The sequence below is a fragment of the Capsella rubella genome, unplaced genomic scaffold (genome assembly GCF_000375325.1).
Source record: "Capsella rubella cultivar Monte Gargano unplaced genomic scaffold, Caprub1_0 scaffold_8, whole genome shotgun sequence".
In the NCBI taxonomy this organism is placed as follows: Eukaryota; Viridiplantae; Streptophyta; class Magnoliopsida; order Brassicales; family Brassicaceae; genus Capsella; species Capsella rubella.
Genome location: NW_006238916.1, coordinates 9,748,942 through 9,769,953, shown reverse-complemented (window position 1 = coordinate 9,769,953; position 21,012 = coordinate 9,748,942). Strand labels below are relative to the sequence as shown.

The following is a 21,012-nucleotide window of genomic DNA, read 5'->3' as shown; positions in this document are numbered from 1 at the left end:
CACAAATTACCTTTAAATATGTTTAAATTTTTATATATCTTTCATAAATAGCGTAAAATAACTTATAAATACCTTTTAAAAACCTTTTAAAAACCTTACAAACCCTTTTAAAAACCACTTAAAAACCTTATAAAACTTGTAAAAATGTTTTAAAATCTTTTAAAACATTATAAAATATTTGTATCAAATTTCCAAGTAGTAGTTCTTATATAGAAGTACCTGATAAACCATATAAAACTTTATAATTTTTCATATTTAAACATGGGTATTTTTGAAAATGGATAGATAGAGGAGGTATTTTTGAAAAAGGGTACACAAAAAGGGGTATTTCTCAAAAAATCTTTTTCATTTTTTATAATTATTTTTTAATGTTGTTAAAAATTCTATTTTTATCTTAATATTAACAAAATTAGATATAACATGTTGCGACATCTTATGTTTTTACTTGACACTTATTATGATCACGTGAGTTAGTAAATTTAAAAACCAAGTTTCAACATATAATCTCGTTTAATTGTTAAACTTAAACCATAATTTTAATTTATAAAGATAAACCATAATTTTTATTTATCATTTACATACCCAAACCAACAAATAACCTGATTTAATTGTAAAATTGAAGTTTAAACCTTAATCCTCTTAGGTAAACAAAAACCGCCATATATTCTTGTTAATTATAAATTTTAAATCCCTATCTTATTAATAAACCAAATTGACATAACTGAAATTAGGCTATTTGTTTAATTTATTAATAATTTTTAATATATATTTCTTTATAATATTTATTTTATATATTTTGTTTTCGATAGGGTTAATAATATTTCTATTTTATCCAAATATTAACAAAATTAGTTACGACACGTGTCAATATCTTATAATTTATAATTGACACGTGTCACGATCTTGTGAATGGCTGACTTTGAAAACCAAGGTTTATATAATAAGATAGTACACGAATGAATCACCTAATTTTAGTTTAGAACAAGTAATATACAATGACGAAGTCAATAAATTCACAATCAACTGTTTAAAGAAATGTCTTATTTGGAGGTTGCTTTATTAAACAAAGTATGATGAATACATCTAGTTCCCTTTATTTCATATTATGATCCTCTACAGCTGAATGGTTACACAAACTTGTGATACAAGATTAGTTTATTACAATACAACAAGCTGTTAAAGAACCATTAGATGCATGGTGAAAAAGAAACTTGAACCGTAAAAGTTACGTAATCAGCCACCTGTTGAAGCTTTTTCATTCTTCATGATCATATGGAATGATTTGACTTTGTCTTCCTCCACGATTTCTCTAAGAACATCGTCCTCAATCTTCTCAGCTTGCCACTGAGATGGGTCCTCCACAAATTCTTCGCTGAAAATCATACTTGAGACCCACTCTTTCCAGGTTGTCCTCCTGTATTTGTCTTCCTCAAGTGTTCCTCTGGACAAGAGCTGGTAAACGTACACCACTTTCTGCTGTCCCGGTCTGAATGCACGTGCGATTGCTTGCTTTGTCTTAGAAGGATTCCACTCTGAATCAAGCATGATCACCCGTGATGCAGCAGTTAGACTGATGCCTTCTGCACAGGCCGTGATCGAAGCCAGCAGAACACGGGACGGGCCTCCTGGTTCTTCAAATTTGTCTATCACTCTGCCTCTCTCAAACAGCTCAAGATCCCCTGTCAAGGTCAGGAGCTCCCGGCCTCTCTGCCACCTGAAAACGTTCTCAAACAGCTCAAGAAATAGGCGAATCGGTGCAATGTTGTGGCAAAATATGAGGATTTTCTCCCTCTTGACCACCCGGAACACGAGGTTAAGCACGAACATGACTTTTGATCCTTTCTTTGCATCGTGCTTGAGCTTCTCAATCTCGGAAAGCTCCTGGGGATTGAAGAATTTTGTGCAACAGGTAGTGGTTTTGACCAACCAAGGGTGGATAGCTGCTAACGTTATGAGTAACTCGAGCTCAAGTGGATATCCATGGTAAGTCGACATTATGTTCTGAAGTTTGGTAAGAGTTTTGTGCTGTATATCTGTGGAATTCATCAACAATGTGTAAATCTGCAAACCTGGGAGAACATCACCACTTCCACTTCCGCTCCCTTCATAGTTATCGATGAAACCACTGGTTATATTCCTCAACATGTTGAGACCTTGCAAGCGCTCATCGCCCACTTTTGTGTCAATCTTCTTGGCTATAATGTCGAGGAAGAATTTCCGAGCTCTATTTTCAAGCAAGTGAGGCGCCTTTTGCACAGTTTGGTTTGTCTGGAACTTCTTATCCAACTCAATTAGAACCTCATGAACAAACTTGGGTCTAGCTAAGCACAAAGTGTTGAAGTACTCACAGAAGTTGTTCTGAAACAATGTACCAGAAAGCAGAATCCTCAAATCAGTATCAACTTTCATCAAGGCCTTTCGTAATCTCGATTTGGTACTCCTCGGGTTATGTCCCTCATCTAGAACCAGTAATCCAGGAGACTCTCTCAGTACTTTAGCCATGTATTTTCTATGAGCAAACTTTGAATCTTCCCTCATCAATGTTAGAAACGATGTGTAACCCATAACAAGAACACTTGGCTGTGCATGCCATTTCTGGATTTTGTCTAAACAGTCAAGAACATGCATAACATCTTGGCTCGGTTTTGGAATTCCCTTGAACTGAATGGTGTTCTCTTTGGCCACACAGTAGGTTCTACGACCATGGAGCAAGTGAACAGGTACCGGAATCTCCCATTTGATGAACTCCTTGTACCATGTGTACAAGGTTGTTTTAGGAGCAAGAACCAATGGCCTTTTACCCGGAAATATCTTCAAGTAGCTTGCAAGAAAAGCTATGATCAGAAATGTTTTGCCTGCTCCAGGAGTATGCGAAATCACGCATCCACCTATTTTCTCTGAACTCGGATCCATCATCGCGGGAACCACTGACCCGGCTAGGTTCCTCCAGAGAAACTCAAAAGCTTTTTTCTGGTGCAAATGCAGTTTTCTCTTAAGCTGAGGTATTAGAGACCAGACATTGTCACTTTCTTCAGCGGAGGGCATATCTGAGGAAGCAACTGGTATAGTGTAATTATGACTCTCAGCTCCATCTTGGTTCACTTTAGTAGTATTTATGTCATCTTCGTTGATTTGCTTAGTCTCTGTGGTCCATTTCTTGTGATGTGCCTATTTAAAATCAAACCACCAAAAAATTACAAATTCATCAAAAATAGTTAACATGATGATGTCTTTCCAAAGTTTCCACTTACAAAAGGTGCAGAAACATGTTTCATCTCAGTTCCTACATGACCACACAATCTGCAACACATTCCGATTTCTTCATTCAATTCATAATCATGTTCACAATCACTGATTGCTTTATGGAAGGCCTCGTTATCCACTCTCACCTGAAATTTGAATCAACTATAAGACACAAATTTCGGAAAATATCAAAAGATTTCCAAAGAGAATGTACCTCATTGTCATCAAGAATGTAAGAAGAAGCCAAGCATAGTTCCATTTCCCTCCACAGCATTTCGTTTTCTGACGTCTCCTCATCATCATCATCATTCTCACTCAACCTTTTTCCGGCTTCCATGGAAGAGCTTGCAGCATTCTTTAACCCCACCCACTGCTCAACAACATTGGTCGCTTCGTTCTTGGCTGCAATTGTAGAATCAATTCTACTCATGTACGAGTCTATCAGCTTGTTATACGCACCTGCGCTCAATGTTCTCTTCTTATAAATCTGCGGTTCCTCAGAAACTCTGGTGTTCCCAGAAACTGACCGTATTCGGGAATGCGGTCCATTTATTTTTTGAATCACATTCCTGAGGGGTCCATTCCAACATAGATCAGATTCCATCTCGTCCATTTCCAACTTCTTCTTTTTCCCATATTTTGCTGCTTTACTACGATACTTATCTATCTCATCCATCAAATGACTTCCAGAGAGACCACCACACAAACTATTAGCATTGAGACCAAACTGTTCCAACGGTATAGGTTCAAAGACGGGAGTGAAGGGAATAACCGAAAGCTCGCGATTTCTACCAATTCCCTCTGTTTTTTTCCTCTTCTTCATCTCTGTTTTGTCTACCAAAACAATTTGGCTTTGCTTATCCTTACTACATCCCTTTGTGCTATCCTTTTTTCTAAATAATTTTGATAACGGTAAGTATAAATCATCATCCGTATCTCTATCATCATCACAATCTTCTTCAGCATTATCTTCATCATCATCACTTAAAACAGTCCATGAGCTGTACCTATATGGCATCATCCTTACCCATCCATCCTTTGAATCTGGTTGACTCTCAGAATCAGCGAATCTATCAGGCCGCCCACTTCTTCTCTTGGATCGACGCAGCTCCATTACCTCCTCTTCGATCTCCTGCTTTACATCAGTATCTTGATGAGTATCCTCAGCTGGATTGAACAAAACAATTTTTGACATGAAAACACCGTCTTCCACCGTGATGTTCATTGCACTCAGAGAGCTACTAGAGCATTCACAATCTTCATCCGCCACAATCTGATAAACCATCTTCTCGTGAAAGGTTCTGATCTGAAACACAATGTTTTTCAAAACTGATGTAACAAGCAACCAAGTAAGATCAGGCAAGAACTTTCCCAGATTTAGTCTTGTTTTCACCAGCGAAGTACAGTCCTCAGAGTTTCTCCATCTGTAGTAGCGATCTAAGTTTTGTTCCTTGCAAAACTTCTGGAGTATAGAGATTTGGTTGAGCCCCATTGGTACCGAAGCTCTATTCATTCTATGTTTCTCCGAACCGATGCAGCCTTGGTCTATATACACACTAACATGGAATATACACAAGCATTCAGATTCATGAGGCTTCCTCTCTATAGATAATATCCTTGCATCCACCCAAACCTACACCACACACACAAAAATGTCTCAAAACAACAACCAAAATGCGTAAATATTTGAATATTGTCATGTCTGTTATATACATTTTCTATAACTAAGGATGAGCTTGGAAACTGACGGAACAGTTTAAAAGTTCTACACATTTACTAGATCAGCTTCTTAACTTTAAACGAGGCAGATATGTTACTTGAAAATGTAAATAATATTGAAGGAAGTGAATGTACCGGCTCTGTAGTTTCTTCATCCAAAGTGACATCTTTCTGATAGAGAACGCAAACATCCAGACCATGTCTTAGAAAAGATGTACAGTCTACCAAAGTGGCCTTTCTTGATCTAAGACGAAGCCTCTGAAATGGTCTTATATCATCCAACACTTGTCCGTTCTCCAAGAGACGCATCGTCATCGTTCCATTTTCAATCCTTAAGTACTCCACCGCCTTCCATGTCCCCGAGCAGAACACCTCGAAAGCTGCCACAACAGACAAGATAGAGCAGATAAAATAAATAAAAACAGGAACTATAAAGGTTGTGCCTCAATGCAGTAACATTTAAGGTAAAACAGGAATCATAAATCTTTCCAAAACACTTACGACATGGATTAAATGGATGGTTGAAGTCAAAGTAATGCTTTCTCTTCATCTTATTTCCCCTTTAAAGATCAGTTATTGAGCCACATACGATCTCCTGCAACCAATACATATATTGCTTCATTAGTATTCATCTACACTAGACGTATATATAAATTCTTCAGGATCAGGCAAGAGATACACATGTATTCAAACTTTATCTCAAGTACAGACAAAACCATCATGTGTTTATTGCAAAGCAAAAAAAAATTCTTTGGGGTAAACCAAACCAGAACATATGAACTTTATAACTTGATCATAATATTATGCGCAGAAGCAGAAATCATTGCAGATTTTAAACTAAAATCACTACTAAAAAGGTGAAAAGCAGAGAAAAAGATTCGTGTAGTATGGTCAACAACAACAAAAAGGAAAGGAAAAACAAAACATGATCGAGCTTTTGACTTGGCTTTTGGAAAACAAAACACGATCATTATCAACAACAAACAAAACCCAGATTGAATACACCAAATTTCATGATATGCTAGGCAGAAAACTAATCACCTCAGTGAGTTGATTCCATACAATAGGGTGATAAGATTGGTATGTGAACGGAAGGGGAAATTAAAGAGAAGGAACAAAATATGATAAATAGAAAAGGACGGAGCGAAGAATTCAATACCACAACCACACACACACTCACACAGAATCTTGGGCACTGTGTAACTTTTTCTCCTTTTTGCATGAATTTGCGCAGAATCCATAAAAAGTGAGGAGAGTAGGGTTTAAGGATGGAGGGTAGTATTGTCATTTCAGCTACCTACTTCTTTATATGGGAAATACACGGCTGCGATTTGGTCTGTCTTCTTTACTATCTTTAGTTTTTTTTTAACAAACTGACACAGAGAGTAAAAGCTAAGTTGTGTGCATGGTGGCCTTGTTGGGTCCTCACAGTTGATTTTTAGAGAAACAATTCCACATAAATTCATGAACTTAGCATTCATTTCTATATTAGTACCCCCAAAAAAAAAAAAAATAGTTTCTATATAGACTCGGTTTTGTTTAATAGTAGTATAGACATGAGTTTTTGGTGTTAAAGACTAGATGAGTGGCCACTTTTCCTAACAGAGTTTGACGAACTTGAAGATTTATATATTTTTTTCGATCTTAGGAGAACCTCAAAGCTAAATCATATGACTCATGGCACAAAAAGACTACCTGATATCCAAGTGTATGATACTAAGAAGGAAATAAATGAAATACTGCATAGAAAAAGAATATGCATTAGAAATTTGAGAGTCAAACCTGGCAAGTGACAATATTAGTCATCACGTCATGCGTAGCCCACCGAACATCTCTACTGTAGTCCAATATCAACTTCTTGTACTCAAATGTCTGGAAAAGTAGAAAAAAAAATAGACAATCAATTGTGGAAAATGAACAACTAAATGCACTGCAACGTGAGAATCAGAGTGCTCCAAGGTAAAGATTAATTTGAGCCAGATCCATCAGCGAATGTGATATCCCCAATCCTGATACTATTAGCATATCTATAACATCAAACTTAAAATAACTTCTGAAGATAAGGATTTCTTCCTCGTTAAAGAAAATATTTATCTAAAGGTTCATCCCTAGCATGTAAACAAAGAAAAGAAACATACCCATTGTGGGATTACTGGCAAAATTTCTATCAGTTCTGACAGGGAAGCAAGAGCTTTTAATCTGTTGAAACAAACAAATTGCACTCAATAAAACTCAGAAAGAGCAGGTTTTGTAATCGATTGAATAACCAGGAAAGCTGTTACCTTTGTTGTAGGGTCTTTCCTTGAAAGCTGTTGCAAGTGTTGGGCAACCTCACTATCGAAATCCTACAAATACAATCCCTTCCAAAAAATGAGAAACTGGCAAAGAAGTAGATAGAAACAAACATAGAGTGACAGGCAGAAATCAAAACAACAAACATACCAAGAAGGGAGCAGAATCTCCGTTTGCTAGAGAAGTTTTGAATCTAGCAAAGAGAGCTGGGGTCTGATCGGTCTAGCAAAGTATCTCAACCATACAAGATACTTAATCTCTTAGCCATAGCTTCCATTCAGATGTCAAACCAGTATTGCTCGAGTCCTGATCAATGAGAGACTCATCATTCAGTGGTGCATTCCCATCAACAACTACAGCCAGCCTGGAAATCGGCTCGGTAGACAAAAAATGTATGCAGCAAGTTGCAATGACGGGATTGGATTGGAAGAGTACATTATTGCATTATGGCTCCCTTGCTTAGACCCAAAAATTCCATTGCTCTGACAGCTCTATCTCTGGCACTTGGAGAAGAGTCTACCAAAAGTTGAGCCACAAACTCCCAGAACTGCAAATGATCAACTCGAAATGAACCAACAATAGATGCTGCCTCCGGGAAATATGAAGAAGCAATAGCCGCAGCAAGACCGGTGCAGAAGAAAAGACGCAAAACACCTTCAAGTATCCGATCTTTAACCGGATCCCACGTTTCATCTGCCAAGGATTTCAGATTGTCTTCACCTTCAATCGATTTATGCCATACTAAAGCATTAAACAACGAAAATGCTGAGAGAGCATTCTGAGCATTGTTTACAGAAGGATCAGTAATAAACACAATATGCCCAAGTCCCTCAAGAGCTTCATTCTCCTTCTCCACGGAAGAAACGCCACTAATGAAGTCATTGACGTTCTCAGAAGTTTCCCCCATCACAACTACAGCAGACTGAATCAGACGCTTCAATTAGAAAAGATAAAATCCCAATCATCCTCGTTAAAATCGTTTCCGCAGTAACTAAGTAACTAACCGCAATAACAATTAGTTGGGTAACTACACTTGATGCAGCAGGATCTTGCGGAAGAAGTCAGGCAGGAGTGTTCTCTCTTCATTGCTCACATGCCTCTGTAGTTCCTTTGCTTCTTCACCCTTTTTGCTTACGGGATGACAATAGATAAGAAACTGAAACCAATCCTGCATATCTAATAAAGACAAGAAAAGAAAAAAACACAATGATCAGCTAGACATTGCTTCACCAGTGACAACATTAGTCATGACGTGTTTGGGGCCCCCCCCCCCCCCCCCCCCCCCCCCCCCCGGAACATCTCTATTGTAATCCAGTATCAACTTCTTGTACTCAAATGTCTGGAAAATTAGACCAAAAGAAAAAATAGAGAATCAAATGTGGAAAATGAACAACTAAAATGCACAGCAACAGCAACGTGAGAAACAGAGTGCTCCAAGGTAGAGATCAATTTGAGCCAGATCCATCAGCGTAAGTGATATACCCAATCCTGATACTATTAGCATATCTATAACATCAAACTGAATTCAACTCTGAAGATAAGGATTTCTTCCTTGTTAAAGAAAATATTTATCTAAAGGTTCATCCCTAGTTTGTAAATTAAGAAAAGAAACATACCCATTACCCATTGTGGGATTACTGGCAAAAAAATTTCCTTCCCTTTCTTTTGCTTAATCAGTTCTGAACAGGGAAGCAAGAGCTTTAATCTGTTGAAACAAACAAATCACACTCAAGAAAACTCAGAAAAATTAGGTCTCGTCGTCGATTGAATAACCGACCAGGAGAGCCGTTAGTTACCTTTGTTGTAGGGTCTTTCCTTGAAAACTCTTGCAAGTGTTGGGCAACCTCACTATCCAAATCCTACAATCCCATTTAAAAATATGAGAAACTGGCAAACAAGTAGGCAGAAACAAACGAAGAAGGGACAGGTAGAATCAAAACAACAAACATACCAACAAGGGTACAAAACATTCGTTTGATATAAAAGTTTCGAATCTAGAGCCACCAAAACCTACGGCTGCAAAGCTGCAGAGCCAGACGGCAACAGAGAAGTTGCCAAGCTGTTCAGAAAAAGCTCAATTCAGTACCGAACCAACAAATGAAGCAGAGACTAGACGCAGTAGTAAAGGATAAAATTCGAAGAAATTAAAGGAGAAGGAGAGGATGAAGGAACAAAGTATCACCTGCTGCTGGATGGACACGAGCTTTGCTCCTTGCAGCATCTCCTTTGGGTTTACCGATATCCTTCTACTCTACACGGAAAAGCTTCGGAGAGATTATGAGAGAGAGAGAGAGAGAGAGAGAGAGAGAGAGAGAGAGAGAGAGAGAGAGAGACGGGTCTGATCGGTCTAGCAAAGGAGGTAACAGGAGGAAGTCATGGGTCGGAGGGGAAGGCGGTGGCGTTACGGCCATCGCCGTCGTAGGAGGAGAGGAGGCAAAGATAGTTTGTCGGGGCTTCGAGGATGCGGCCATTTGTATTGGGTTCATTGAACTAGGCCCAATTATAGACGGCCCAACTAATATTGTTAATTTTATTTAAAACTTAAGAAAAGATTCATAAAAATTTCCCTACATTTTAGTTTCTTTGTTATCAGACCCCGATTTTAAAAATATTCATCCATAGTCACATTTTTCTGTCTATTGTTCAAATTAAAAAATCATGTCACAATATAAGTATAATTGTGTTTTGAATCTAGTCTGATATATATATTCTACCATGTAAACTGAATATACTGGGCTGTAAATGATAAAAATATTATTGACCGAGGACTATTAAATACATGCTTCACGAATGAAACACCTAGTTTAGAACAAGTAATTAATACATTCACAATCAAAAATACTTTATTGTAATGTTTGGATGTACGTACGAGCTTCGAATTTGTTGGCCAATTAATAGATATCTCCCACACAAATTGATAAAACAAACATGATTTTTTGTGACTGTTGTTCCGTCGTTGCATGTACTGTGTGTTGTACTGCACATAATTTAATCACTCACTATATACGTTTACGGTTGGTGGGGATAATATGAATCTGGATGCATTAACACATCATCATCGGTCTATCTATATATTTATATAAAGGGCGTGGGTAAAAGAATAGTGAGATTACTAGATAGATACATAGTTCGAATATACATGAATCTTGATTCGTAATACTTTAATTTATATTCTTAATTTGACGTTAAATATAAAGATGGCGAATGCAAGATTGTTTGCTTTGTTTGACAAGTTGGAGCCAGTTACTCTTTGTTTGGTTCTTCTTGGATTATTGGTACCCTTTGTTATTCCCTTTCCCTTGCGTCACAAATTAACACCGTCTTCTATATATTGACATGCATACGCAAAGTTATGTCATAATAAGTGGCCTAAAATGATTGTTATCTTGGTGGTATATATTAACACCTTTTACAGATATACATATAAGGACGTTTAAAAGAAAACAAAACTGTTTAAATAATGAATAATGAATAATCTGTGATATTACTATATGATGGGAATTATATATATTTGTTATGCATGACTATAAAATGACTGAAGAGACTAGAGAGGCCGATCGGCTAATAGCTAGATTTTGTATTGATGAGTTGTGATTTGATAACTTGTCGGGTTTTTAATCAGACCCACATGTCCTTACCTTCTCTTTTCTAGCTACTTAATTACTTACTTCTTTACCGATATGATATCGTTGGACCTTCTTCTGCCAGCTTAGAAAATATACTAACAAAAACATACAAACTCGATTTGATCGATCTACCAGTACAGAATAAAACACACACATTCGTGATCAACAAAAAGTTGTTAATCCGAAAAAGCAAACTTCGCTTAATCTCAAACAAAATTAAATACCCTACACGCAAAATACAGTATATATATATAATGTGTGTGATTTAACTTTTCAAGATTCCACGCGAAGTGATTTCATTCCTTTGTTTGTTTGTTTGTTCTTAATTTAGATAATTGTAGAGAATTGGGGACACTGTAAGTGATAGACAACTCCACCTAATAATATGTAGTTTGTTTGTTAACCTCTCACTATCACCTTTTTGTCTTTCACTTTTTTTTTATTTTATATTCTTCAAAATCTACAACAGCCTTTGAAAATTCAACTTCTTACTTTGATTTTCTGCGCGCGATCCAAAAAACACCCCATTTTTTCTTGTGATTGAAGTGTTTATCTTGGATTTGAGTTTGTAGTTAAGTTGTTCATTGGTTTAATTTTTGCTCACGGTAAATATCAAACAACGAATATAACCTTATTCGTTCTTAATTAGCGTTCTAGTTTCTTAACACATCATCTTTTCAAACAACGTAACATGTCATATATAGATCATAGAGTTGAACCATAATCCTGATCAGTATATCTTTCTCCGTTTTGGTGGGTGTGACAACCGCAAACGACATTAAAACCTTATAAAATGAGATTAATCAAAGTCAGAGCCAAACATTCGTTAGGTTATATATAGATATATATATATATATATATATATATATATATATATATATATATATTACTGTCCCGTTCTAACGGTTAATTTTAAGGCGGCCGGTGTTAGACATCTTTTTGTTTTCGAAGGTTGGTAAGTAGATACTAAAACAATGTCTTTTGTGGAGTAAAATAGCTGTGAACAAAGATTTTTATTTTGTACAAACTAATCCTAAGACTTATATGACTGACAATTTATATGATAAAAATAAAAGGGCACTGAAGGGTTGAGAATGTCGTGGATGCATGCATGGAAGGTCACCTACTTCTGCCTAAAATCGAGAAGTTTTGTTTCAACTTTTGATTATGATTAGTGTCTATATATCTAGGGATATTACTGTAGTTCATAACAAATATTAAAATATATAATAACGTACATATTACTATGTGCATGTATTTATATAATGTATCGCAATTCTTCGCTAATGACGATATAATGATATACCTAGCTTTTACCTATGAATAATGCACATATCAGCTAGTAGAGTTGTAATTATATAATAATATATATATGATTGGTAAACATCAAAAAAGAAAAAAAAAATGAGCTGAAAATAGGGGAATGTAAACATGAATTTGGTAAAGGTGGCGTAAGGATCATGACTCTCATTGGTAGTGGATATTCGAAAATAAACTTTTATTCGCGAACGAACGAAAACTATACCTACGTGCAAGTAAGTTTCGTACCCTCTATAAAGCCCTCATCAGGTCTCTTGAGAGCGTGCGTCATCGATTCACACAACTCGTAGATATATCAAGTAAAAAGAAGAAAGAGAGAATGGAGTACAATAATCAAAGAAATATGTTAAAGGTGGTGTTGTTGATGATGATAATGATGTTGGGGTCTCAGTCCGAGGCTCAGCTGAACAGTGACTTTTACAAGGAAAGCTGTCCCTCACTGTTCCATGTGGTGAGACGGGTGGTGCACCGGGCAGTGGCTAGAGAGCCACGCATGGGTGCTTCGCTCCTCCGTTTGTTCTTCCATGATTGTTTTGTCAATGTAAGTTTTTTTTTTCAAATGAAAAAAAGGGACCATGCTTAGTATGTGTTCCCATGAATTACTCCTACAAATAAGTAAAAATGCTAAGAAAATGATTTGACAGGGCTGTGACGGATCCTTACTGTTGGACGACACACCATCTTTTTTGGGAGAGAAAACCGCAGGACCTAGCAATAACTCTGTGAGGGGATACGAAGTAATCGACAAAATCAAGTTTAAGGTTGAGAAAATTTGCCCTGGCATTGTCTCATGCGCAGACATTCTCGCCATCACCGCTCGTGACTCTGTTCTCCTCGTTAGCCTCTCTACCTTTTTCCTCTCTCTCTCTCTCTCTCTCTCTCTCTCTCTCTCTCTCTCTCTCTCTCTCTCTCTCTCTCTCTCTCTCTCTCTCTCATATATTATATAGTTGCATTGACCATAGAAATATACATTATTTTGACATTTTTGTGAGAATGAATATCAAAAGCGTTTTTAAATACAAATGTGCTTTAATTTTGTCTCATTAACCTCAGTACTTAGGGCATCATTATTGGGGGGATCTTAGAGGCTAAGATCCCCCCAATAATGATGGTCTTAGAACATTTCCAATTCATTTTTCTATTTTCTTCGAAACATATTATAGATCAGTTTTAATGAGTTTTGCTATAATCCTACTCTATTTCCGACTCTAGTGTAAATTAAAATTTCCATATATAAAGGGGAACGAGAGTTTAGAAAATGTGATCAAAGATAGTTTTAACACTTCTTAATTAATATGATTAAGCAGTTGGGTGGCCCTGGCTGGAGTGTAAAACTTGGGAGAAGAGACTCTACGACGGCGAACTTTGCGGCCGCTAACTCTGGTGTCATCCCTTCTCCCGCCAGTACCCTCAACAATCTCATAAACCGTTTTAGAGCCCAAGGTTTGTCCACACGTGACATGGTCGTCCTCTCTGGTGCTCATACGATTGGAAAAGCCAAGTGTGTCACATTCAGAAACCGTATCTACAACGAAAGTAACATCAACCCGTCTTTCGCCATGTCAAGAAGGAAGAGCTGCCCGGCCGCCAATGGCTCCGGAGACAACAAGGTAGCCAATCTTGACGTCCGCTCTCCCGAAATGTTCGACCACAGTTACTACAAGCAACTTCTCGGCAACAAGGGTTTGCTTACGTCAGACCAGGTGCTCTTTAACAATGGTCCCACCGACTCGCTTGTGGTAGCATACAGCCACAGTCTCAGAGCCTTCCACCGCGACTTCGCAAGGGCCATGGTTAAAATGGGTGACATCAGCCCCCTCACTGGATCCAATGGTCAGATTCGCCACAACTGTCGTAGGCCCAATTAGATCCCTACTATATGAAGCCCAATAATCACCTCTTCTTCGTCAAGTATTTTTATTTATAACGTGTATCTTCTTCGTCAACTGTTTAAATATACATCAACATTATAAAACCATATATTAAGGCAATACATAGAGCTAGCAGAATAAAAAAGTTTGTGGCTATGCAGTTTTCATATACGTTCTTCGATACATTTGGCTCTATAATACTATTTAAAGAAATAAAAACATTTATTATAATTCAACTGTGTAGCTGATTTGTTCTAACTTTTTGCTACCATAAATTAGATTGAACCAATCAGCAAAAGAATTCGTATGAGTGATATATATATGATTAAAAATATGGTGGCAAAAGGAGAGCCGTTGGATGAAAAGTGAATCGGCGAATGAGAGGACAAGTGTAAAAGGACGTAAAAAGTCATAAGGTGGACAAGGACACAGAGGAACAAGTGGCCTCTGCTCCTCTGCTCTCCTCTGCCTAATTAAAAAGAATTAGATTTTTTTTTTTTTTTTTTTTTTTTTATGTGCGTGGCCGTGGACCGCCAATGACGTTTAACTTCGTTTTCATCTCTTCTTCTTCCTCTCCTCGTCCTCGTCCTCCATTTTTTTCGGTGAAAGAAGAAAAACAGAAAGAAATAAGGAAGAGAAGGGCTCGTTGGTGAGGGACTTAGGGGTGGATAGAGAGAGATCTGCGCGTATTCGATATCGAGATCTCCGATTCGTTTCCAGAATCCTCTCTTTCGTCACCGGTGATTGTTTTTTTTTCCCCTGATCATATGTGTTTGGGCATTCTTACGTATTGTTTTCTCCTTAAGAATTTTCAATTACATGTTAAATTTTAGGTCTTTTCTGATTAGCGATCTATGGCCTTTGTGTTCTTAATAATATGGAGGAAAAATGCTGTAATAGGGAAGGAATGATCGGGTCTGGTTTAGGGATTATTAGTAGTTTGAGAGTTTGTTTTTTGGACTCGTGAGTCGTGATCACATTCTCTTATCCTTCTTCTTAGATATAATTGCGTTTCGATATGATCGATATAATGAAAAGCAGGTTTTCCCATTTCTATGAGCAAAGTTTGTATCTTATTACACTGATTGTGTTAGAACTGAGATCTCATTGATTTTGTTTATTTTTACTTCACAGGCTCTGATTCTGCCAAGTTTCTTAGAGGTTTATTTATACCGCTCTGTCAATCCATTTGGAACTCTCTTGCTTAGAAACTCCGAAAAAACTGGAATATATGTCCTCCTATCATTAGGGCATTATTTGCACGAGCTCATGAGTTCATGACTCATGAGCTACCACAAACTCTGAGCTGTCTCTGGAGCAAGTATTGTGTGTGTTTTCTTTTTGCTGCCTGCTAAGTTTCTCTAGATTAGATGGAAAATAAACCAAGTGTTTTGACCGATAAATATGATGTTGGGAGGTTACTGGGTCAAGGTACTTTTGCCAAGGTGTATTATGGAAGGAGTATTCTTACTAACCAGAGTGTTGCTATCAAGATGATCGACAAGGAAAAGGTTATGAAAGTTGGCCTTATCGAACAGATCAAGCGAGAGATATCCGTTATGAGGATTGCTAGACACCCTAACGTTGTGGAGCTATATGAAGTCATGGCAACAAAAACAAGGATCTACTTTGTGATGGAGTATTGTAAAGGTGGTGAGCTTTTCAACAAGGTTGCCAAAGGGAAATTGAGAGATGATGTTGCTTGGAAGTACTTTTACCAGCTTATCAACGCAGTTGATTTTTGCCACAGCCGAGAGGTGTATCATCGTGACATTAAGCCAGAGAATCTATTGCTAGATGATAATGAGAATCTCAAGGTATCTGATTTCGGGTTAAGTGCCCTTGCTGACTGCAAGCGACAAGATGGCCTCCTCCACACTACTTGTGGTACACCTGCATATGTTGCTCCTGAAGTGATCAATCGAAAAGGCTATGATGGCACAAAAGCAGATATTTGGTCTTGTGGGGTGGTTTTGTTTGTTCTGTTGGCTGGCTATCTACCTTTCCATGACTCCAATTTGATGGAGATGTACAGGAAGATAGGAAAGGCAGATTTTAAGGCCCCAAGCTGGTTTGCTCCAGAAGTGCGTAGGCTGTTGTGTAAGATGCTAGACCCTAACCCTGAAACTAGAATCACCATCGCCAGAATCCGGGAGAGTTCTTGGTTCAGAAAAGGTTTACATATGAAACAGAAAAAGATGGAGAAACGAATTAAAGAGATGAATTCTGTGGAAGCTGGTGTTGCAGGTCCAAGTGAGAACGGAGCAGGTCCAAGTGAGAACGGAGAAGGCCCACGTGAGAATGGAGACAGAGTGACGGAGGAAAACGATACTGACGAACCTACAAATTTGAACGCTTTTGATATAATTGCCTTGTCTGCTGGGTTTGATCTGGCAGGACTGTTTGGAGATGTGTATAACAAGCGAGAGTCTAGATTCACATCCCAGAAACCTGCTTCAGTGATTATATCTAAGCTAGAGGAGGTAGCACAACGATTGAAACTGAGCATAAGAAAGCGAGAAGCAGGTTTGTTCAAACTGGAACGTTTAAAGGAGGGAAGAAAAGGAATTCTATCAATGGATGCAGAAATATTCCAAGTAACGCCAACGTTTCATCTAGTGGAAGTGAAGAAATCTAATGGGGATACTCTGGAGTATCAGAAATTAGTGGCAGAGGATCTTAGACCTGCTCTGTCAGATATTGTGTGGGTTTGGCAGGGCGAGAAAGATGAGCCTACTTCACAGCAAGAGACAGAACAAGAACAGCAACAACAGGAAGAAGCATTGTAGTTTGAAAATTTGTTTCTGTCAAGTTTTGAATTTTGCTTAACACTGATGTTAAACGTATATGATTTTCTTACATTTTTCGTTTGTGAAAAAAAGGAATCCTTCATAATATAAAGTTGTTTACAGACACTCAATGGCCAAAGTTGTGTGTTAAGTGAGGACTTCAATTGCATTCTCTACATGATTGATTACAGGACGAACAAGAACATAAATATAAGACTTCCAGTGATTACAGGACGAACAAGAACATAAACATAAGACTTCCACTTTATTGAGAGATTTAGTAGTGAAGATAAGATCTATTATATAGTGTACAGAGACAGTATGCGGCCGTCCATTGCAGCAATTACACAGTTACAGAAAATAGAGACAGGAAAGAGAGAGAGAGAGAGAGAGTAACAAAACTCAAGAAGAGCGTTTGGAATCGGAGCAGATATGGTTCCAGAGATAGCGACCACTTGCCATGTCAACGCATGTCCAAAATCCAGACTTCATTGCCATTCCCACCTGAGCCCATAAAACCAGAAAAGCCCCATTAATCCCAAATTAGAGAAGAGAGAATCATTGAATGGAGATCGGAGGAAAAAGAAGAAACCTTGGAGAATCCGGAGGCTGAGTCGTCGGCGGGTTCAGCTTCGTCGGTGAAGGAATCGTCGAGAGGATCGTCGGAGGTAGAGTTGAGCTTCTTGAGGACGAAGAAGCCAGCGAGAGTCGCCGAAAGGAATATGAGGATAAGCCTTAATGGACACATCTGCTTCTTCTTCCCTTTTCTTGATTTGCTTTCTCCAGTTTTGATAGAAGGAAAAATCAGGAGAGAGAGAGATAGAGGAGTTGTTGAAGAAGAGAGGAGGGAAACAAAAAAAACACACAAAGGTAAATAACTAAAAAAAAAAAAAGGTAAGACGAGAAAAATTCAAAGGGTGTAGTTGAAGAAGTGTCAAATTAGGTAGGCCACTCCCTAAAGTCATATCGTATTTTTCAATTTCATTTACCTAATAACCTTATTTGTCTATTTTTTATAATTGAAGTTAACTCTCTTTTTTCTTTCTTTTGTAGCATTATTATATTCCGATAGAAAAAAAATAATTATTTTGTTGACCAAAATGACAAGTTAGTGGTTTGGATGAACCTAATTTGTCAAGCGATGGCTTTGACAAACAAAAAGAATAAAAGAATCAAAAGTGATTGTTGACAGTTTTCACTAACTTTAGTCGGATCATCATCATCACACCATCTCTTCCTTATCTTAACATTTTGACATGACTTCTCCCTTCCCTTCCACAACACATATATCTCCATGTACCCCTTCTTTTGTCATACGAACGTATGATTCTCTGTGTTTGTTAAACAACCAAAGTAGAAAAAACGACAACTCAAGTCATTCTCTTCAAATTTGATATTGATTGAGATCATTATTACTTATTACTAAAGTATAAGAGACAAACCTGACTGTCTTTGGGAATTGTTTTCGTGTTTTGAGAGCCTAGATGGCTAGAACTTTGCAAACTTGGCAATTTTAGCAAGAGCAGTTCTTAAACTTCCTATGCCTGCTCCTGACCTTGAGCTCACCATCATCTGCAATAATCAAAACGTTAACCATTTGCTTCTTAGGGCTCATCTTTTCTGCAACCATTAGAGAGAATAAACAACAAACTAGGTAATCCATATCCAGACATACCAGAGGCTGAACAATTGATCTGTTTGCTTTCAACTTCTGCATTTTTTTTAAGAAAATCAAAATTGATATTAGTACGAACATGACCAACAGATTATTTATTTATTCATTGCCTTCACTATATTCACGAGTATAATGACTAAGACCTCCTCGATTTGCATTGCCCGACGTGCCACATCCATGGGAAACACCACATCTGTCTTGGTTAAGACTATCTGATACTTTGTATTCGATCTGCAGTTCAGTTTTCGGCTGTAAGGACATTTAACTACATGACATATGCAAAAAATTAAGAGCAGCATCAATGACTTTACCTCTCCATCAGATTAATAAGTTCCTGATCTCTTGGCTTCATACCCCATTTGGTGTCAACAAGAAGGCACACCCGTTTAAGACTAGTTCTTGTTGAAACATATTCCTTTACCTGCATTGGTCAATACCAATTAGATAGAGATCATTGACACGTTTAGTAGTACACAAAATTGAGCAAAGCAAAAAAGACATATTAAATTATCTAGCCAGAAGGAGATGCTCACAAGATCTTCCCATGCTTCCTTAACTTCATCTTTTGCAAAGGCAAAGCCATAGCCTGGTAAATCAACAAGTCGAACCTTCGGACCAAGATTGAAGAAATTGATGGTCTGCACTTAAGAATTCCTTTGTTATTACATAAAAATGTAAGCCATACAAGCAGGCAACTCTCAGACAGGGGAAATACCTGGGTCAGTCCTGGTTTGTCAGATGTTCTTACAACACCCCATTGTCTGGTAAGAGCATTTAGCAGAGACGATTTGCCAACATTCGACCTTCCTGATCAGAGTTGAGACACCAAATATTCCCAATTTTTAATTTAAGTTCGGTGTTATTGAAGTAGTTTAACATGCATACTCTGAAACGCAAAAGAGATTTCTTGTTGATATTTCTATGATCCTGGTGGGAACAACAATTTGAACGCAGTACCTGCAAATGCAATCTCGGGTACATCAGGAGGTGGAAATGAAGATGAAACATTGGCAGCAGCAAAGAATTCCAATTTATTCCTAAATACCTGCAAACGGGCAATTGCAACATTAGCTGAAAAGTCTAGCAGGGAAGGCTTATTATCTTTAGGTAGTAATAAGAACATACACTTTCTTCTATACGTTCTCTCTCTGTGCTGGTTGACCGAGGAATATTATCTAATGGAGCAGGAAGCTCGGTGTTGTAGCCGGCCCTCTTTAGCTCAATTAATCGCCTACGCCCCAACAGCTGCAGTAAAATGAATGTTACCGGCCAGGTAATGAAAATATGTATACCACAACAGAGATAGTCGTGTAAATTACATTTTCTTCCACATATGAAAGGATCGAATGACTAGGCTGAATTGCCCGAAACTGAGCATTTTTCGACATTTCGACACTTTTTATAGCGTCCTTCTTGTTTGTTACTCTATGGTCTACTGAACAAAGGAAAAGAAACAGCATGATAGAAAGGCAGCAATGAGCGGGTGTAACAGTTTCATACTATTTTTCTAGTAAAGAAGCACACAAAACTAACCATCAAGAAGGACATCATCATCTATTCTTTTATTTGAGGTATCATAGGGATCTAGTCGTATCCTCTTTCTCTTCCTTGGTTTATCCTCCTGACTATCTGAACCATCTCCCTCGACTCTCTTATCTGAAAGCGCTTGTTTCTTAGCCTTAAAAGAAGGCACATCCGGGCTTTTACTTCGTCTCACATCTGCATTATTACCCAATTCATCTCTCTTCCTGTGGCTCTTTCGAGTAGCATCATCTCCCCTAGGTGAATTTGCTTTAAACACACTTGTTACAGCATCATTAGAGGTCTGAAAACTAGAAGTAGACGGTTGGTTTCTCTTTGAGGCAGCCCACATCGTGCGTGGGATTTCGTTCACATGGTTATGCTCAGCCTTATTGGGGTAGATCCTCTTCTTCTTTAAATACGACACCCTAGTCTTATTAGTATTCCGAGAGTTTGTGTCATCACCACTGCGTTGAGTAGTTGATCTACTCCTTCCTTTAGAAGAATTGGAGCTAAGTGATGAAAGCTTCAGCCTTTTCTTGAGCTTCAGAGCTAAAGCATTATCTGAAGACATTCTAAGATAATCGTGCTGAAGCCTAACAACAACAACTGCAGAGTTACCAACTTAAGTCACCTGAACACACGTGATGCTATTAGTCAGTGTAAGCATGTGAGCAAGAGGGAATACCAAATAATGAAATGAATAAGCCCAGAACCATCACGACATAACAACATCGATTCCGACAATAATTAATTTCGTAGAAACAAGGAAAAAAGGTGAGAAACCTTTGCGGATTTTTGCTAAGAACGCAATCACAGAGAGCTTGGATAATTGAAAAAAATGAATACCAGGGTTTAGAAGTTTGCAAAAAACAGTGTTAAACCCCCACAAGACGCTCACATCCATCAACGATAAGAGAGAGGCTATCAAAATTAGGGTGGATTGAGACGAGGGT

The 21,012-nt window shown here is 37.9% G+C and overlaps 5 protein-coding genes across 12 annotated transcripts; 2 read left to right on the top strand and 3 right to left on the bottom strand.

Annotated features, from left to right (window-relative positions):
* Nucleotides 1-1,069: 1,069 nt before the first annotated feature.
* Nucleotides 1,070-9,726, bottom strand: LOC17874914 (SNF2 domain-containing protein CLASSY 1). Of its 5 annotated transcripts, XM_023779756.1 has the most exons (14): nucleotides 9,437-9,726; nucleotides 9,206-9,313; nucleotides 9,051-9,113; nucleotides 8,871-8,959; nucleotides 8,259-8,430; nucleotides 7,405-8,176; nucleotides 7,245-7,307; nucleotides 7,101-7,161; nucleotides 6,745-6,834; nucleotides 5,464-5,557; nucleotides 5,098-5,342; nucleotides 3,458-4,876; nucleotides 3,252-3,389; nucleotides 1,070-3,168 (listed from the first exon to the last, which is right to left on the bottom strand). In XM_023779756.1, exons 10-14 carry the CDS (start codon nucleotides 5,510-5,512, stop codon nucleotides 1,234-1,236), a joined length of 3,786 nt encoding a protein of 1,261 aa, XP_023635524.1. In that variant the 5' UTR covers nucleotides 5,513-5,557; nucleotides 6,745-6,834; nucleotides 7,101-7,161; nucleotides 7,245-7,307; nucleotides 7,405-8,176; nucleotides 8,259-8,430; nucleotides 8,871-8,959; nucleotides 9,051-9,113; nucleotides 9,206-9,313; nucleotides 9,437-9,726; the 3' UTR covers nucleotides 1,070-1,233. The 5 variants fall into 5 exon arrangements, with proteins under 5 accessions (XP_023635524.1, XP_023635525.1, XP_023635526.1 ...); XM_023779757.1 differs by lacking the exon at nucleotides 7,101-7,161; XM_023779758.1 differs by lacking the exons at nucleotides 7,245-7,307; nucleotides 7,405-8,176; nucleotides 8,259-8,430; nucleotides 8,871-8,959.
* Nucleotides 9,727-12,358: 2,632 nt separating this feature from the next.
* On the top strand, nucleotides 12,359-14,240 carry LOC17875835 (peroxidase 67). The gene is made up of 3 exons (XM_006279593.2): nucleotides 12,359-12,741; nucleotides 12,845-13,036; nucleotides 13,508-14,240. Exons 1-3 carry the CDS (start codon nucleotides 12,520-12,522, stop codon nucleotides 14,066-14,068), a joined length of 975 nt encoding a protein of 324 aa, XP_006279655.2. The 5' UTR covers nucleotides 12,359-12,519; the 3' UTR covers nucleotides 14,069-14,240.
* Nucleotides 14,241-14,576: 336 nt separating this feature from the next.
* Nucleotides 14,577-16,986, top strand: LOC17875003 (CBL-interacting serine/threonine-protein kinase 10). The gene is made up of 2 exons (XM_006279475.2): nucleotides 14,577-14,811; nucleotides 15,206-16,986. The coding sequence occupies exon 2, from the start codon at nucleotides 15,442-15,444 to the stop codon at nucleotides 16,858-16,860; it is 1,419 nt and encodes a 472-aa protein (XP_006279537.1). The 5' UTR covers nucleotides 14,577-14,811; nucleotides 15,206-15,441; the 3' UTR covers nucleotides 16,861-16,986.
* A 116-nt stretch (nucleotides 16,987-17,102) lies between these two features.
* On the bottom strand, nucleotides 17,103-17,749 carry LOC17874982. The gene is made up of 2 exons (XM_006282221.2): nucleotides 17,453-17,749; nucleotides 17,103-17,364 (listed from the first exon to the last, which is right to left on the bottom strand). The coding sequence occupies exons 1-2, from the start codon at nucleotides 17,606-17,608 to the stop codon at nucleotides 17,263-17,265; spliced, it is 258 nt and encodes an 85-aa protein (XP_006282283.2). The 5' UTR covers nucleotides 17,609-17,749; the 3' UTR covers nucleotides 17,103-17,262.
* Nucleotides 17,750-17,923: 174 nt separating this feature from the next.
* Nucleotides 17,924-20,945, bottom strand: LOC17877018 (GTPase Der). Of its 4 annotated transcripts, none has more exons than XM_023777795.1 (12): nucleotides 20,843-20,945; nucleotides 20,069-20,690; nucleotides 19,855-19,970; nucleotides 19,661-19,780; nucleotides 19,493-19,580; nucleotides 19,251-19,342; nucleotides 19,069-19,173; nucleotides 18,847-18,956; nucleotides 18,679-18,766; nucleotides 18,536-18,571; nucleotides 18,303-18,432; nucleotides 17,924-18,195 (listed from the first exon to the last, which is right to left on the bottom strand). In XM_023777795.1, the coding sequence occupies exons 2-11, from the start codon at nucleotides 20,628-20,630 to the stop codon at nucleotides 18,349-18,351; spliced, it is 1,401 nt and encodes a 466-aa protein (XP_023633563.1). In that variant the 5' UTR covers nucleotides 20,631-20,690; nucleotides 20,843-20,945; the 3' UTR covers nucleotides 17,924-18,195; nucleotides 18,303-18,348. The 4 variants fall into 4 exon arrangements, with proteins under 4 accessions (XP_023633563.1, XP_006280420.1, XP_023633564.1 ...); XM_006280358.2 differs by having other exon boundaries at nucleotides 17,924-18,191; XM_023777796.1 differs by having other exon boundaries at nucleotides 17,924-18,191; nucleotides 19,855-19,967.
* Between the last annotated feature and the right edge of the window lie 67 nt (nucleotides 20,946-21,012).